The 16,191-nt window shown below is 46.0% G+C and overlaps 1 protein-coding gene across 1 annotated transcript in view; it reads right to left on the bottom strand.

Annotated features, from left to right (window-relative positions):
• Positions 1 to 16,191, bottom strand: part of LOC123015528 — a 106,798-nt gene that overhangs the window by 4,367 nt on the left and 86,240 nt on the right. Inside the window, 22 exon segments of the mRNA XM_044415296.1 lie at positions 629 to 2,740; positions 2,792 to 2,977; positions 3,030 to 3,239; positions 3,292 to 4,065; positions 4,118 to 4,315; positions 4,376 to 4,573; positions 4,741 to 6,102; positions 6,156 to 6,485; positions 6,558 to 6,884; positions 6,936 to 7,595; positions 7,647 to 7,988; positions 8,039 to 8,686; positions 8,738 to 9,055; positions 9,111 to 10,049; positions 10,101 to 10,412; positions 10,463 to 12,055; positions 12,106 to 12,420; positions 12,473 to 14,062; positions 14,113 to 14,430; positions 14,485 to 15,126; positions 15,178 to 15,486; positions 15,538 to 16,176. Of these exon segments, the coding sequence (XP_044271231.1) occupies positions 629 to 2,740; positions 2,792 to 2,977; positions 3,030 to 3,239; positions 3,292 to 4,065; positions 4,118 to 4,315; positions 4,376 to 4,573; positions 4,741 to 6,102; positions 6,156 to 6,485; positions 6,558 to 6,884; positions 6,936 to 7,595; positions 7,647 to 7,988; positions 8,039 to 8,686; positions 8,738 to 9,055; positions 9,111 to 10,049; positions 10,101 to 10,412; positions 10,463 to 12,055; positions 12,106 to 12,420; positions 12,473 to 14,062; positions 14,113 to 14,430; positions 14,485 to 15,126; positions 15,178 to 15,486; positions 15,538 to 16,176 (14,322 nt within the window).

The raw sequence follows: 16,191 nt of genomic DNA, 5'->3' as shown, positions 1-16,191 counted from the left end.
GTAAGTATAAAGCCCAGTACAATGTGGTGTGAAGAAAAAGGAGTTTTATGATTCGCAGGTTGTGTATTGAGCGTTTTATTAAAAATGTTATCATCTTACGAACAATTTTTTTTATAAATGTCTATAAAGATAATTTTGGCGGTGCGGTAAAACTATCATTTTACGCACGGCCAAGACACAGCCGTGCGTAAAATACCCAGGCGGCTGTAAATACAGTCTTTCAATAGGTGTCAATTGTACGTTAATTTGACATGTCAGGACGTTCTCGCGGTTAAACATTCTTGCGTGGATAAAACGCTACCTAACACACTCTTACAATAAATAACTATTCGTGCAGTTTTCTAATGACGATTATAACATATCTAAAGCATTTGATTTTACGGATTGTTTTATATTTAAAACAATGTGTAACTAATAGACAGTTATAATAATATATTAAAATTTTTGTGAATACGAAACTTCACATTTTGTTGCCAATGTTCTTAGGTAAAGAATCTTTAAATTTACGATTTATTGGAGATGGTTGTGGTCGGAGGGACGACAGCAAGCCCAGCAGTTCGTTTTATGAATACGACATTTTCAAATCGACTGACTGTACAATAGGGTATGATTTTAAATGATAACTTACTTTTGTCGCATTGTACGGCTGCATTGCCTTGATATCCCGGCAAGCACTCGCAGATCATGGTCCTGACTGGCTCAGTATCGAGGACACGACATTCTGCATTGACTCCACAAGGCTGTGTTGAGGTACACGGATTGACACACTCTCCTCCAATGCAAGCAAACTGCGAGGGACAATCCGAATCTCTCCTGCACTTCTCTTCGACCGTCATACAACCCATTTTGCCATCACTGACGGTTCCCGGTGGACAAGCACACTCGACTGCATGATTAAATACTTTGCATTCAGCTGGGGCATCACACGGATTGGCACTAGCGCAAGGGTTTTCACACTTGTTGTTGATACAAGCTCTATTTCCTGGACATTCCGAGTCCGACCGACATCCTACCAAAATACAGGAGATTCTGGGGTTTCCGATAAGACCTGGGGGACACTCGCAGATGGCTCGATGGTTATGTCCATAACATGTGGCTTTTTCACCACAGGATGACCTATCAGCTGCACAAACGGGTACACATTGCCGGTTGACACAGCTGTGTTGTCCTGAACACTCATCATCGCTCCTACACCCGACTTTAGTACATTCCAATTCGGGATTACCGTCGTAGCCTTGTTTGCAAGTACAAACTGGTTTGTGGTTCTTGACACGGCATTCGGCAAACGGACCACAGTTGCAAGGGTCGCGGCATATTCCATTGAAACATGCTTTATCAGCCGGACAATCGCTATCGCTGACACAAGCACCGACTTCGATGATGGCGGTTACAGGGTTGCAAGTACCACTTCCGCTACTGATGTATCCGGAGGGACACACACAGATCATGGTACGGACTGGTACTGAACCCACGACTTGACACTCAGCCGGCCGTTGGCACGGTTCGAGGATGGAACACGGGTCTTGGCATTTATTATTGATACAAGCAAGTTTGGTGGGACATTCGCTGTCTTCGCGACATTCAGGTTGGGGCTGTGGGTGGCAGTCGACGTAGGGGTTACCTAAATAACCGACAGGGCACCGGCAGAGGGACATGTGGTTTTGGACTCGGCATTCGGCTCGAGGCGAGCAAGGATTATCATAAACGCAAGGGTTGATACATTGGGCGTTGATGCATTGCCGGTCGGTGGGACAGTCACTGTTTGATATACAACCAACGATTCGGCACCGTTCGAGAGGATTCCCTCGATAGCCACTCTTGCATCGACATTCGGCCCGGTTTTGGTAAACGTAACACTCGGAATTGATACCACAAGGATCTTTGACTAAACAAGGGTTGATGCAATTGCCGTTGATGCACGACTTGCCCGACTCGCATTCCGAATCGGTCCTGCATCCAGCTAGACGACATGCGATATTGGGGTTTCCTTCATAACCCTCCTCACAGGAACAAATCGGGCGGTGGTTCTGCACGAAACAAGCAGCATGGGTACCACAATCGCACGGGTTGCGGCACAATCTATTGATACAAGCTTCATTACTCGGACAATCGTTATCACTGGTACATCCAGGTGGAATCGGGACCACAACTGCGTGGCACTCCCCGTTGTCATTAGGCACCCATCCTTCTGGACAAGTACAAATCATGGTTCTCACAGGTACCGTATCGAGGACGCTGCAATGCGCCGTCCTGTGACACGGCGAGAGGCTTTCGCATGGATTGACACACTTGTTCCGAATACATGCCAGTTTGCTCGGACAGTCTATGTCGAGTTCGCACTCGGGACGGCCGGGTACCAATGCTGGGGCCATACAGTACGACAAGGGGTTTCCTTCAGGCAAATGTTCGGGGCATAAGCACCCAGCGGCGTGGTTTTGGGCATAACAGATGGCGTTTTGAGCGCATGGAGGGTTCGCGATGTTGGAGCAAGGGTCGACGCAACGTTGTTCGATACAAGCTCGGTTGTTGGGACAATCGGTGTCGGTGTGACACTCGATGCGTTGGCACCGATCGAAAGGGTTGCCTGAGTAGCCGGCGGGGCACCGACATGCGGCTTTGTGGTTGTTTCCGTAGCATTCGGCATTGCGGGCGCACGGGTCGCCCAAAATACATGGGTTGATGCATTGGCCATTGTAGCATTGTTTGTCGTTGCTGCACTCGCTATCTGACTGACAACCAACTAGAAAATTTTGATTTTAGCAAATTTAACACGATTTAGGTGAAAACTTACGTTTCACACATCCGGTTTGTGGATTTCCGGAGTACCCAGGCAAGCAGTAGCAAATAGGATAGTGGTTGACTACCTTACATTCGGAATGGGGGCCACAGTTGCATGGGCTTACGCACAGGGCGTTGACGCATGACTCACTTTGGGCACATTCCGAGTTTGAGGTGCAACCAACAGTAGGACCAAGAGCTATAAATTGTTTTGTCAATAATTGACACTTTTTACGATTTTGAGAACTTACGAGGTATACATTTGATTGTAGGTTGACCTTCATACCCAGCTGGACATGCACATTTGGCCCTATGGTTGTCAACGGAACAGAAAGCACCAACAGCGCATGGTTTACCATCAATACATGGGTTAACACAAATGTCATTTCTGCAAGTTTTGTCATAGGGGCAATCCTCCTCGGTGTAACATTCGGGGATGGGTCGTGGCGGTATCCTCGGGACTGTAATCACAAATTTAAAATTTTGTCATTCGGAGAACAGGGTAAGACTCACTGTTTGTACACTCGAAGTGCGGATTTCCGGTATAACCCGGAGCGCAAGTACAGATAGCTTGATGGTGAATGGAGTTACACAGGGCGTTTACTCCGCAGGTATCGACCCTACAAGCTTCAACACAACTGTTCGAAATGCATTTCTCACTGTCGCTACAATCCGAGTCGACGCGACATTCAGGTTGGGCTTTGATCGGCTTGCAATTTCCTAAACTATCAGCTATGGTGTCAGTTGGACATTGACATAAAACTGTCCTTAGAGGCAACGTATCCAAAACTTTACATTCCTGGTCTTTGGTGCAAACATTTCCGTTAGCACATGGATTTTTGCAGAGTTGGTTAATACAAGCCAGTTGCGAGGAACAGTCAGAGTCTGAGCGACATTCCGGTTCGGGGACCGGTCGTCTCTCTCCGGTGCACTCGACGTATGGGTTTCCGATAGTTCCGGGTGGACAATGACATTTGGCTTGGTGTTGTTGGCCAAGGCAAGTTGCAGTTTCGGCACAAGTGTCCTCATCACAGACGGGGCGACAAACTCGGTTGAGTCTATCACAAGCTTCATGGTCGGCACAGTCCTCGTTGTATTGACAGATGCCGGCGATACAAGCCACTAAGGGGTTTCCTTGCATACCGGCAGGACATTGGCAAGAAGCACGATGGTTCTGGACAAGGCATTGTGCACCTCGGCCGCAGGATTGCGTGGCGCATGGGTCAAGACAGTTTTCGTTGATGCAAGCTTTGTTGTATGGACAGTCATCGTTGGTGGTACACTCGGCTACAGATTAGAAAAATAAATAACTAGTTTTTGAGCTAGAAATGTTACTTACGTTTGTAGCAAGCAATTTGTGGGTTTCCACCCCATCCATCGGGGCAGATACAATTCGGTCTGTGGAGACTTGTCTTGCATTGGGCGTTGGTACCACATGGATTGGATATGACACAAGGGTCTTGGCATCGCTGGTTGGTGCAAGACTTGTCATTGGTGCACTCAGAGTCTGAGGTGCATACCGGTTTGGTTTTAGGTTCTATAAAATAGAAAAGGTGTTTGGAACAAATTCGGATTATATTAGTAGAGGAGTAGGTACCTTCGTAACATTTGATAAATGGATTTCCGATAAGTCCAGCCGGGCATCTGCAAACGGCCTTATGATTGGTTGGTTTACATTCAGCCGTGAGGTCACAAGGGTTGCCAACAGCACAAGGGTTGACACAGTTTCGGTTGATGCAAGCCTCACTCAAGGCACACTCGTCGTTGCTCTTGCAACCCGGTTCTTCAGTTGGAGCTACACAACACAGAATTAATCAAATTGTCTCAACTTATTTACAATTAAAAACAATGTGTTGCTGTTTAAGGTATAGGGATTTAGGATTAATCACCTGCAAAAGTTTACAATGTTGGTTTTGATTAGTCTGATGATTAAAATTTTGAGAATAAAGAAGTTTGATTTACCTTTCTTACACTCAATATCTGCATCACCTACATATCCTGGCAAGCATAAACAGGACATGGTCCTCAATGGAAGCGTATCTACCACAGAACATTCCGCGTTTGCCCCACAAGGTTTCGTCTCCAAACAGGGATTTTTGCAAACGCCGCTGAAGCAAGCAAGTTTGCTCGCACAGTCGGCGTCCATTTTACACTGTGGTTGTTTTTCCGGTGGTACAAATCGGCATTCAACTGTGGGATTTCCGGTGTATCCAGGTGGGCAGGAGCACTGTGCTTGATGGTTGGTTACACGACACACAGCTCTAGCTCCGCAATTGCACGGATCTTCACATCTTTCATTCCGGCAAGCCAAGTTGTAGGGACAATCCTCGTTTTGTAAACATTCAGGCCTTTCACATCTCACTAGTGGGTTTCCTCGGAAGTTATCAGGGCAATAACACCGGGCTTTGTGGTTGGAATCAGCTCTACAAAGAGCATTAAGGCCACAGGAAGTGAAGGAGCAAGGGTCGACGCATTCCCGATTGATACAAGCTTGGATTGGGGGACAGTCACTGTCAGACCGGCAACCGATTTCGAAACAGGCCCTTTGGGCGTTTCCAGTGTAGCCTTCGCGGCAGATACACACCGCACGGTGGGCTTGTGGACGACAGTCGGAATTTTCTCCACAAATTCCTGGAGTAGCAAGACAAGGATTCTGACAGTGTTCGTTGATACAAGCCTTGTCGTTAGTACAATCCGCATCTTGCAGACATTCAGGTTTAGGTTTGGGTACTTCGACATCGCGGAGTCGGCATTGCACCTCAGGTGACCCTACATAATTGGGAGGGCATGAACACACAGCTTTGTGGTTAATAGCCTGACACAAGGCATTCAAACCACAGGCATCTCGGCAAGGATCGCGACATTTCTGGTTGTAACAAGCCTTGTCTCGGGGACAATCTTGATTGATTACACATTCGGGGTAGATGCAACTTGCAACTCCGTTGATGACGCGGCATTGGCCATTGAGACGGCACGGTGAAGGGTTGCAAGGGTCTCTTGGCGGTTCCGGTTGTTCTTTACATAGTGTGAACGGATCTCCCATTAGAGGTGGTGGACAGCTACATACAGGACTGTGGTTGATAACTTGACAAATAGCATTGAAACCGCAAACTCCGGGACAAGGATCGATGCATTTCGTGTTGACGCAAGCTTTGTCTCGGGGACAATCAGCACTGATGGTACATTCAGGACGACAACCACCGACTGAAGCAGTACCGAAGAACCCAGGAAGGCATTCACAAATGGCATTTTGTCCGGACGCCCGGCATACAGTGTTAATTCCACAAGGTGATGGGTTGCACGGGTCAGGGGTCGGTTGACGTTCTATTTTTACGAAAATTAAGTCACATTTCAAGGGACTCAATTCTGGTACTTACCCATGATTTGATTGCAGATTCTAAAAGCGTCTCCTTCGTATTTTTCAGGACATGAGCATATTGGTACGTGGTTGGTGACGGTACAAAGGGCATTAATACCGCAAGTGCCTGGGCATGGGTCCTGACACTTATTTCTAATACAGGCCCTGTTCATGGGACAGTCGGAGTTGGTTATACATTCCGGTCGGCAGTTTTCATAAGGATTGCCGTGGTATTCTGGTAAACATTCGCAAATGGCATAGTTGTTTTCAACCCGGCATCTGGCATTGGGGCCACATGGCGATGGATAACATGGGTCTTCTTTAGCTGATGGTGGTGGTAGTGTTGGTTCTGTGCACAAAATTTAATTAGTACTTGTAATATTTAAATATAGCAAGAGGAAGAAAAATGAAAAGTGCTTACGTGGCTTTAGAGTGCAAAGAGTGAAAGGATCTCCTACATAGTTATCCAGACAGAGACAATTAGGAACATGATTAACAACGACACAACGAGCGTTTAGTCCGCAAGAGCCGGGGCAAGGATCTTGACATTTCAAGTTAACACACGCCAGGTTTTTCGCGCAGTCGTTATGGGTCACACATTCCGGTCTACAATTAGGTGGAGCACCGAAATAGTTGGGCAAACAGGTACATTTTGCTGTTCCAGCTTGCGTGGGCTCACATTTAGCATTAGGGCCACAAGATGAAGGTACGCATGGGTTTGTGGGTTGCTTAACCGGTTCTTCTTTCACTATTAAACTAAATTTTAGCCAATGGGTGTCAACTAAGAGATAAAACGTACCGATTATCACTTTGCATTGTATGAAAGGATCGCCTGAGTATTGCGGTGGGCAAGTACAGATCGGATTGTGGTTAACTACTTGGCAAAGGGCGTTAATACCGCAAGTGCCAGGGCAAGGGTCGACGCATTTCTGGTTGAGACACGCTTTGTTTTGTTGACAGTCGGAACTACTGACGCATTCGGGGCGACAAGACGGGGGGCTTCCGATATAGCCCATGAGGCAAGAACAAACCGCTTGGCCGTTTATGTCACGACATTGGCTATTGGGGCCGCAGGGTGATGGGCTACATGGGTTTTGTGGTGGAGGGGCTACAATTAGTAAAATTTATTACACTGTTTTACCAAATATAGGTGTATTACTTTCGATTTTGCGACAACCAAGGAATGGATCTCCTGTATATCCTTGGATGCAATTACAAGATGGGAAGTGATTGAAAACAGTACATTCGGCATTGGTGCCACATGTACCAGGACAGGGATCAACACATTTATTTCGAACACAAGCCTTATCTCTAGGGCAATCTGCATTTAGGACACATTCGGGTCTACACTCTCTATAGGGGTCGCCATGGTACTCAGGAATGCAAGTACACACACCTTCATTACATCTTGCATTAGGTCCGCAAGGATTGGGATAGCAAGGATCGGTTTTTGGGGGTGCTAAAACAATTATTTACAATACCTGATTTGTTTATCACAATTGGGACTTACGTTGTACTGGGGGTGGTACCGGGTGACAAGCAACAAACGAGTCACCTTCATAACCTGGGGGACACCTACAATTAGGATTATGGTTTCTGACCTCACAAAGGGCACCGATTCCGCAAGAGCCAGGACAAGGGTCCCTACATTTGGCGTTAATGCAAGCCAAATTGCTCGGACATTCTGAATTTATGGTACATTCAGGGCGACAGTTGGGTGGACTTCCGATAAAGTTAGGTAGGCAAGAACACGAAGGTGTGCCTCCGACGTCTCTACATTGGGCGTTTTGCCCACATGGGGATGGTACACAAGGGTTGATAATGGGTGGTTTGGGGTTTTCACGTGGAGGAGCTGCAAATGTAACATTAGACGTGACCCATCTTAGATAAAAAATGTATTACGTGGAATGGGGTAGCAGCGAGTAAAGGGATCACCAGTAAAGCCATTTTCGCAACTACAAATCGGGCTATGGTTGATAACCTCACATCTAGCACTTAGACCGCAAGTTCCAGGGCAAGGGTCAACGCATTTTTGGTTAACACAGGCTTTAGTTAGGGCACATTCGGAACTGACAACACACTCAGGGCGACATCCTGGGGGACTACCGATGTAGTTGGGGAGACAAGAACAGATCGCTTGGCCATTATTTTCTCTACATTGGCTGTTAGGGCCACAAGGACTTGGTTGGCAAGGGTTTTTGGGTGGTTCTGGGATTTTAGGTGGAGGGATTCTGTTGCAGAACCGGAAGGGATCACCGGTAAATCCTGGAATACAAGTACAGGATGGTAGATGATTGATAACTTGACAGTCAGCGTTCTGTCCACAAGTTCCGGGACAAGGATCTCTACATTTCTGGTTAATGCAAGCTTTGTTTGAGGGGCAATCACTGTTAAGGACACATTCAGGTCGACACCCTTCATAAGGATTGCCAATATGTTCCGGTAAACAAACGCAAGAACCGGCACCGTTATATTCCTTACAAATGGCATTAGTACCACATGGGGATGGTACGCATGGGTTGATTTGGTCAGCTGGGGGTGGTCTTGGTTCTAAAACAGGTTTTGTGAGACTTTACACTATAAAAATCACCCGAATTGTACCTTCCGCAAGGATACAACGTTGGAACGCATTCCCAGAGTAGCCAGGGAGACAAACGCAATTAGGTGTGTGGCTTATAACCCGACATTCAGCATTTTGGCCACAAGTACCAGGACAAGGGTCTTTACATTTTTGATTTATGCAAGCCAAGTGGTTTGCACATTCACTATTACTAACACATTCCGGGCGACAATTAGGTGGACTTCCGATAAAGTCAGCTAGACAGGAACAAGATGGTGAACCGTTTATTTCCCTACATTGTGAGTTTGAACCACATGGGGATGGTTGGCATGGGTTTACAGGTGCTGGAGGTGGTTCAACTAAAATTATTTTTTTTTTGGTGTATTCTTGTTGACACTAAGTTGTGAAACTTACCAATTGGTAAGCAACGTGTGAATGGATCACCGGTGTATCTATTTGGACAGCTACAGATCGGGTTATGATTCCTGACCTCGCATTTAGCACCTAAACCGCATGTACCAGGACAAGGGTCTATACATTTCTGGTTGACACAAGCTTGGGTTAAAAGACATTCTGAACTTGAAACACATTCAGGTCGACAAGTTGGAGGACTTCCAATAAAACCTGGGACACAAGAACAGACCGCTTGGCCGTTTATTTCCCTACATTGACTATTGGGACCACAAGGTGATGGGTTGCATGGATTTTGTGGGGTTTTCTCCGGTATTCTGGTGCATAAAACAAAAGCATTGCCTGTGTAGCCTTGAATGCAAGTACAGGTCGGAATATGGTTGATGACAGCACATTCGGCATTTTGGCCACACGTTCCAGGACAAGGATCAACACATTTATTTCTGATACAAGCCTTGTCTCTTGCACAGTCGCTATTGAGGACACATTCAGGCCGACATCCTTGGTAAGGGTCACCTTGATATTCGGGGAGACAAGTGCAAATGCCATTGTTACACTGTGCGTTAGCTCCACATGGCGATGGATTACATGGGTCTTGTGGTTTAGGTGGCTCCTCTAATTTGAATATGCAAGAATCGAAAGGATTACCAGTGAAGCCCTCTGGGCAGGTACATATGGGTGTGTGGTTTATAACAGTGCAACGTGCTTGAGAACCACACGATCCTGGACATGGGTCACGACATTTCTCCCTAATACAAGCCAAATTACTTGGACATTCTGAATTTATAGTACACTCGGGGCGACAATTTGGAGGTGTACCAATATAATTGGTGATACAAGAACACGAAGGTGCGCCGTTAATATCTTGACAAATCGAATTAGGTCCACAAGGGGATGGCACACATGGGTTTGTTGGTGGCGGTGGGGGTTCTTTTGGCGAAACTGAAATAAAATTTTGATTTGGGGTTACCTTAATTTGGAGAAAAGTCTTACGTGGTATTGGGTAACATCGCGAGAAAGGATCACCAGTGTGACCTGTTTGACAGCTACAAATCGGACTATGATTAATAACTTCGCATCTAGCATTAATTCCGCAAGTGCCAGGGCAAGGGTCTATACATTTCTGGTTTGAACAAGCTTTATTTAGGGCACATTCCGAGCTTGTGACACATTCAGGTCGGCAACCTGGTGGACTACCGATATAATTAGGCAAACAAGAACAAACTGCTTGGCCGTTAACTTCGCGACATTGGCTGTTAGGACCACAGGGCGAGGGTTGGCAAGGGTTTTTAGGTTCTTCAACGGCTATAAAATTGCAAGTTATGATTTTCTAAGGGATCTATGATCAGTCTTACGTTGTTGTGGTGGCGGTATGACATTGCAAAATCTGAACGGGTCGCCTGTATATCCCGGAATACAAATACACGATGCTAAATGATTGATAACTTGGCATTCGGCGTTTTGGCCACACGTTCCAGGACAAGGATCCATACATTTATTTCTAATACAAGCTTTATTCGAGGGACAATCTGAATTTAGAACACATTCGGGTCGGCACCCTTCGTAAGGATTTCCAACGTAATCAGGGCTACAGCTACAAGACCCTACATCATTTCTTTGCCTACAAACAGCATTAGCACCACAAGGTGATGGGAAACACGGATTGACAGGTTCAGCTGGTTTTGGCGGTTCATAGGGTTGGCAACTACTGAAGGGGTTGCCAACGTAGCCTTGAATACAAACACAGTTCGGTGTATGGCTCACAACACGACATTCAGCATTTTGACCGCAAATTCCAGGACAGGGGTCTTTGCATTTTTGGTTGATGCAAGCCAAGTGGTTTGCGCATTCGCTATTACTAACACATTCTGGTCGACAGTTAGGTGGCGATCCGATAAATTCTGGTAGACAAGAACACGATGGTGACCCATTTATCTCTTTACATTGAGCATTTGGGCCGCAAGGCGATGGTTGACATGGGTTGGTTGGAACAGTTGGTGGTTCCTCAATTATGGGTGAGCATCGAGTGAACGGATCTCCGGTGTACTTGGGTGGACAGCTACAAATCGGGTTGTGGTTCACGACTTGACATTTGGCGTTTAGACCGCAAGTGCCAGGGCAAGGATCTATACATTTCTGGTTGACACAAGCCTCATTTAGCGAACATTCCGAGCTTGTGACACATTCAGGTCGACAAGTTGGGGGACTTCCAATGTAACCAGGGACACAAGAACAGACCGCTTGGCCGTTTATTTCTCTACATTGACTGTTGGGACCACAAGGTGATGGATTGCATGGGTTTTGCGGAATTTTCTCCGGTATTTTGGTACATAGAACAAAGGCATTGCCGGTGTAACCTTGAATGCAACTACAAGTTGGAATATGGTTAATCACAGCACATTCAGCGTTTTGGCCACATGTTCCAGGGCAAGGGTCAACACATTTGTTTCTAATACAAGCCTTGTCTTTTGAACAGTCAGTGTTAAGAACACATTCTGGTCTACAGCCTCGATATGGGTCACCTTGGTATTCAGGTATGCAAGTACAAACTCCGTTGTTACATTGGGCATTAGGTCCACAAGGCGATGGGTTACATGGGTCGTTTTTAACCGGTTCAAGCTCTTGTGGTTTAGGCTGACAGTAACTGAATGGGTTACCAGTATAGCCCTCAGGGCAAGTACAAATAGGAGTATGGTTTATGACACTGCATTGGGCACCAGAACCACATGATCCAGGGCAAGGATCCCTACATTTCTCTCTCATACAAGCTAAATTGCTTGCACATTCCGAATTTATGGTACATTCAGGTCGGCAATTGGGTGGACTTCCGACATAAGTGGCCAAACACGAACAGGATGGTACTCCACCGACGTCTCTACATTGTGAATTGGGACCACAAGGGTTTGGAACACATGGGTTAGAGACCACTACTGGTTCAATTGGAGGTGCTAAAATATAATTAATCAAGATATGGTTGCAAGACAAGTAAAAATCTTACGTGGGATAGGGTAGCATCGAGTGAATGGATCACCAGTGTATTGCTCCTGGCAACTACAAATTGGACTATGATTAATAACTTGGCATTTGGCATTTAGGCCACAAGTGCCAGGACAAGGGTCAACACATTTCTGATTAACACAAGCTTTGTTTTGGGCACATTCCGAACTAACCACACATTCTGGTCTACAACCTGGTGGGCTTCCAACATAATTGGGCAAACAAGAACAAACAGCCTGACCGTTAACTTCGCGACATTGGCTATTAGGGCCACAAGGACTAGGGTGGCATGGGTTTTTAGGTTCTTCTTCAAGTGCTAAATAACAGGGATTAGTAAAGAGTGAATAGTAATTAATTAAAAGTCTTACGGGGTGGTGGTTTAACATTACAATATCTGAAGGGATCTCCTGTATAACCCGGTCGGCAAGTACAAGACGGCAAATGATTAATAACTTGGCAATCGGCATTCAAACCGCACGTTCCTGGACAAGGATCCATACATTTATTTTTGATGCAAGCCTTGTTTGAGGGACAGTCAGAATTGAGGGTACATTCTGGTCTACATCCTTCGTAAGGATTTCCAATGTATTCAGGCAGGCAAGTACAAGCCCCAGCTCCGTTTTGTTCTCTACAAACCGCGTTAGGACCACATGGAGATGGTATACAAGGAGTGGGTCTTTCTTGAATCGGAGTCACGACTTTTTGAATACACTGAACAAACGGATTGCCCCCATATCCCGAAACACACACACAGTTTGGTGTGTGACTTATGACTCTACATTCGGCATTTTGGCCACAAGTACCAGGGCAAGGATCCTTACATTTTTTATTAATACAAGCCAAATGGTTTGCACATTCGCTATTACTGACACATTCAGGTCGGCAATTGGGCGGTGTTCCGATAAATTCGGGCAAACACGAACAAGATGGAGCTCCACCTACTTCCCTACATTGCGAATTGGGACCACAGGGTGATGGTTGACATGGATTTGTGGGAGTTGGTGGTGCTTCTTCGACGATAGGGACACATCGAGTGAAGGGATCGCCAGTTTGACCTTGTAGGCAACTACAAATTGGGTTATGGTTGACGACTTGGCATCTGGCGTTAAGTCCGCAAGTGCCAGGACATGGGTCTATACATTTCTGGTTCACACAAGCCTCATTTAGGGAACATTCCGAGCTTGTAACACATTCAGGTCGACAAGTTGGAGGGCTTCCGATGAAACCTGGGACGCAGGAACATACAGCTTGACCGTTTATTTCTCTACATTGGCTATTGGGGCCACAGGGTGAAGGGTTGCATGGGTTTTTAGGCACCGGTTCTGGAATTCGGTTACACAAAACAAAAGCATTGCCAACGTATCCTTGGATGCAAGTACAAGTCGGTACGTGATTAATGACACTACATTCGGCGTTTTGGCCACAAGTACCAGGGCATGGGTCTTTACATTTGTTTCTAATACAGGCTTTATCTCTTGGGCAGTCATTATTAAGAACACATTCGGGTCTACAACCTCTATATGGATCTCCTTGATATTCGGGCAGACAAGTGCAAATTCCATTGTCACACTGTGCGTTAGCACCACATGGTGATGGGTTGCATGGATCGGTTTTAACCGGTTCTGCTTCTTGTGGTTTGGGATAGCAGTTCGTGAATGGGTCACCGGTGAATCCTTCAGGACATGTGCAAATGGGGGTGTGATTTATGACCTCACATCGAGCGTTTGCTCCACACGAGCCTGGGCAAGGGTCTCTACATTTCTCTCTAATACAAGCCAAATTACTGGAACATTCCGAATTGATGGTACATTCCGGTCGACAGTTTGGTGGACTTCCTATAAAGTTAGGTAGGCAGGAACAAGATGGAGACCCACCGACGTCTCTGCATTGACTGTTAGGTCCACATGGTGATGGTATACATGGGTTTGTAGGTACTGGACGTGGTTCGACCGGGGGTGCTAAAACTTTGAATAAGATGATGTTTTTATGCAGAAAGTGGGTTTCTTACGTGGAATCGGGTAACATCTAGTGAAGGGATCACCCGTATAACCGGATTGGCAACTACAAATCGGGCTATGATTGATAACTTGGCATTTGGCATTTAAGCCACAGGTGCCAGGGCAAGGGTCCACACATTTTTGGTTAACACAGGCTTTGTTTAGGGCACATTCGGAGCTAACTACACATTCAGGACGACATCCTGGGGGACTTCCTACATAATTTGGTAAACAAGAACAGACAGCTTGTCCGTTAACTTCACGACATTGACTATTAGGTCCACATGGTGAGGGTTGGCACGGATTTTTAGGTTCTTCATTTACGACAGCTGTTTGTTGATAAAAATTTAATAAGGAATGATTTAAATTGTTTGATTTCTTACGTTGTGGTGGCAGATTGCAATATCTGAAGGGATCTCCCGTATAGCCAGGAATGCAAGTACAGGATGGCAAATGATTGATGACTTGACATTGGGCATTTTGGCCGCATGTTCCAGGACATGGGTCTTTACACTTTTGATTGACACAAGCTTTGTTTGATGGACAGTCGGAATTAAGGACACATTCGGGTCTACAGCCTTCGTAGGGGTTTCCTACATGTTCTGGTAAACAAACACAAGCACCTGCTCCGTTTTGTTCACGACAAATAGCATTAACACCGCATGGTGATGGTAAGCAAGGTGTAGGTCGCTCAACAACAGGTGGAGTAACTTGTTGAGTACACGCCGTGAAAGGATTACCGACAAAACCGCTCAAACAAACACAATTCGGTGCATGACTTACAACACGGCATTCGGTGTTTTGCCCGCAAGTACCAGGGCAAGGATCTTTACATTTCTGATTTATGCACGCCAAATGGTTTGGACATTCACTATTACTAACACATTCAGGTCGGCAATTCGGCGGCGTTCCTATAAATTCAGGTAAACAAGAACACGATGGAGATCCGCCAACGTCCCTGCATTGACTATTAGCTCCACAAGGTGATGGTTGGCACGGATTTGTGGGTACAACAGGTGGCTCTTCTGTAATAACAACATGAAGGGTACTACTTTTGGTTGTGTCGGGTTTTTTACCCCTGATGGGTGAACATCGAGTGAAGGGATCTCCGGTATGTCTCGGTGGGCAACTACAAATCGGATTATGACTAACAACCTGACAAAGGGCTCCAAGACCACATGTTCCAGGGCAAGGATCAATACATTTTTGATTGACACATGCTTGATTTAGGGCACATTCGGAATTGGTGACACACTCAGGGCGACACATTGGTGGACTTCCGATATAACCGGGAACACAGGAACATACAGCCTGGCCGTTTACTTCGCGACATTGGCTATTAGGACCGCATGGCGAAGGGCTACATGGGTTGACAGGGGCTGGAGCTACATTTTGGTGATTAGTTTTATGTTTATTCGGGTTTATTTTACAATTACCTGGAATTGGTGAACATAAAACAAAAGCATTGCCCGAAAAGCCTTGAATGCAGGTGCAGGTCGGTATGTGGTTTATTACAGTACATTCAGCGTTCTGGCCACAAGTGCCAGGGCAAGGATCTTGACACTTATTTCTAATGCAAGCTTTGTCTCGCGGACAATCATTGCTAAGGACACATTCGGGTCTACATCCTCTATATGGATCACCTTGATATTCAGGTAAACAAGTACAAACTCCGTTGTTACATTGAGCATTAGGTCCACAAGGTGTTGGGTTACAAGGATCGGTTTTAACCGGTTCTACTTCTTGTGGTTTAACATGGCAATAAGAGAATGGGTCACCAGTGTAGCCTTCTGGGCAAGTACAAGTTGGAGTATGGTTGATAACACTACATTGGGCACCGGAACCACACGATCCAGGACAAGGATCACGACATTTCTGTCTAATACAAGCCAAATTACTTGGACATTCTGAATTTATAGTACATTCGGGGCGACAGTTTGGCGGACTTCCGGTGAATTCCGGAAGGCATGAGCATGAAGGATTACCACCGATGTTTCTACATTGACTATTAGGGCCACAGGGTGAAGGTACACAAGGGTCGGTAATTACTGGTTGGACCGGTTCTAACGGTGGTGCTAAAATAACAAGAT

This window comes from Tribolium madens, unplaced genomic scaffold (genome assembly GCF_015345945.1).
Source record: "Tribolium madens isolate multiple individuals breed KSU strain unplaced genomic scaffold, Tmad_KSU_1.1 Scaffold_19;HRSCAF=116;Tcas5.2_LG9, whole genome shotgun sequence".
NCBI classification, from domain to species: domain Eukaryota; kingdom Metazoa; phylum Arthropoda; class Insecta; order Coleoptera; family Tenebrionidae; genus Tribolium; species Tribolium madens.
Note: the sequence above shows the minus strand (reverse complement) of the source record. Positions and strands in the feature narration are given on the sequence as shown.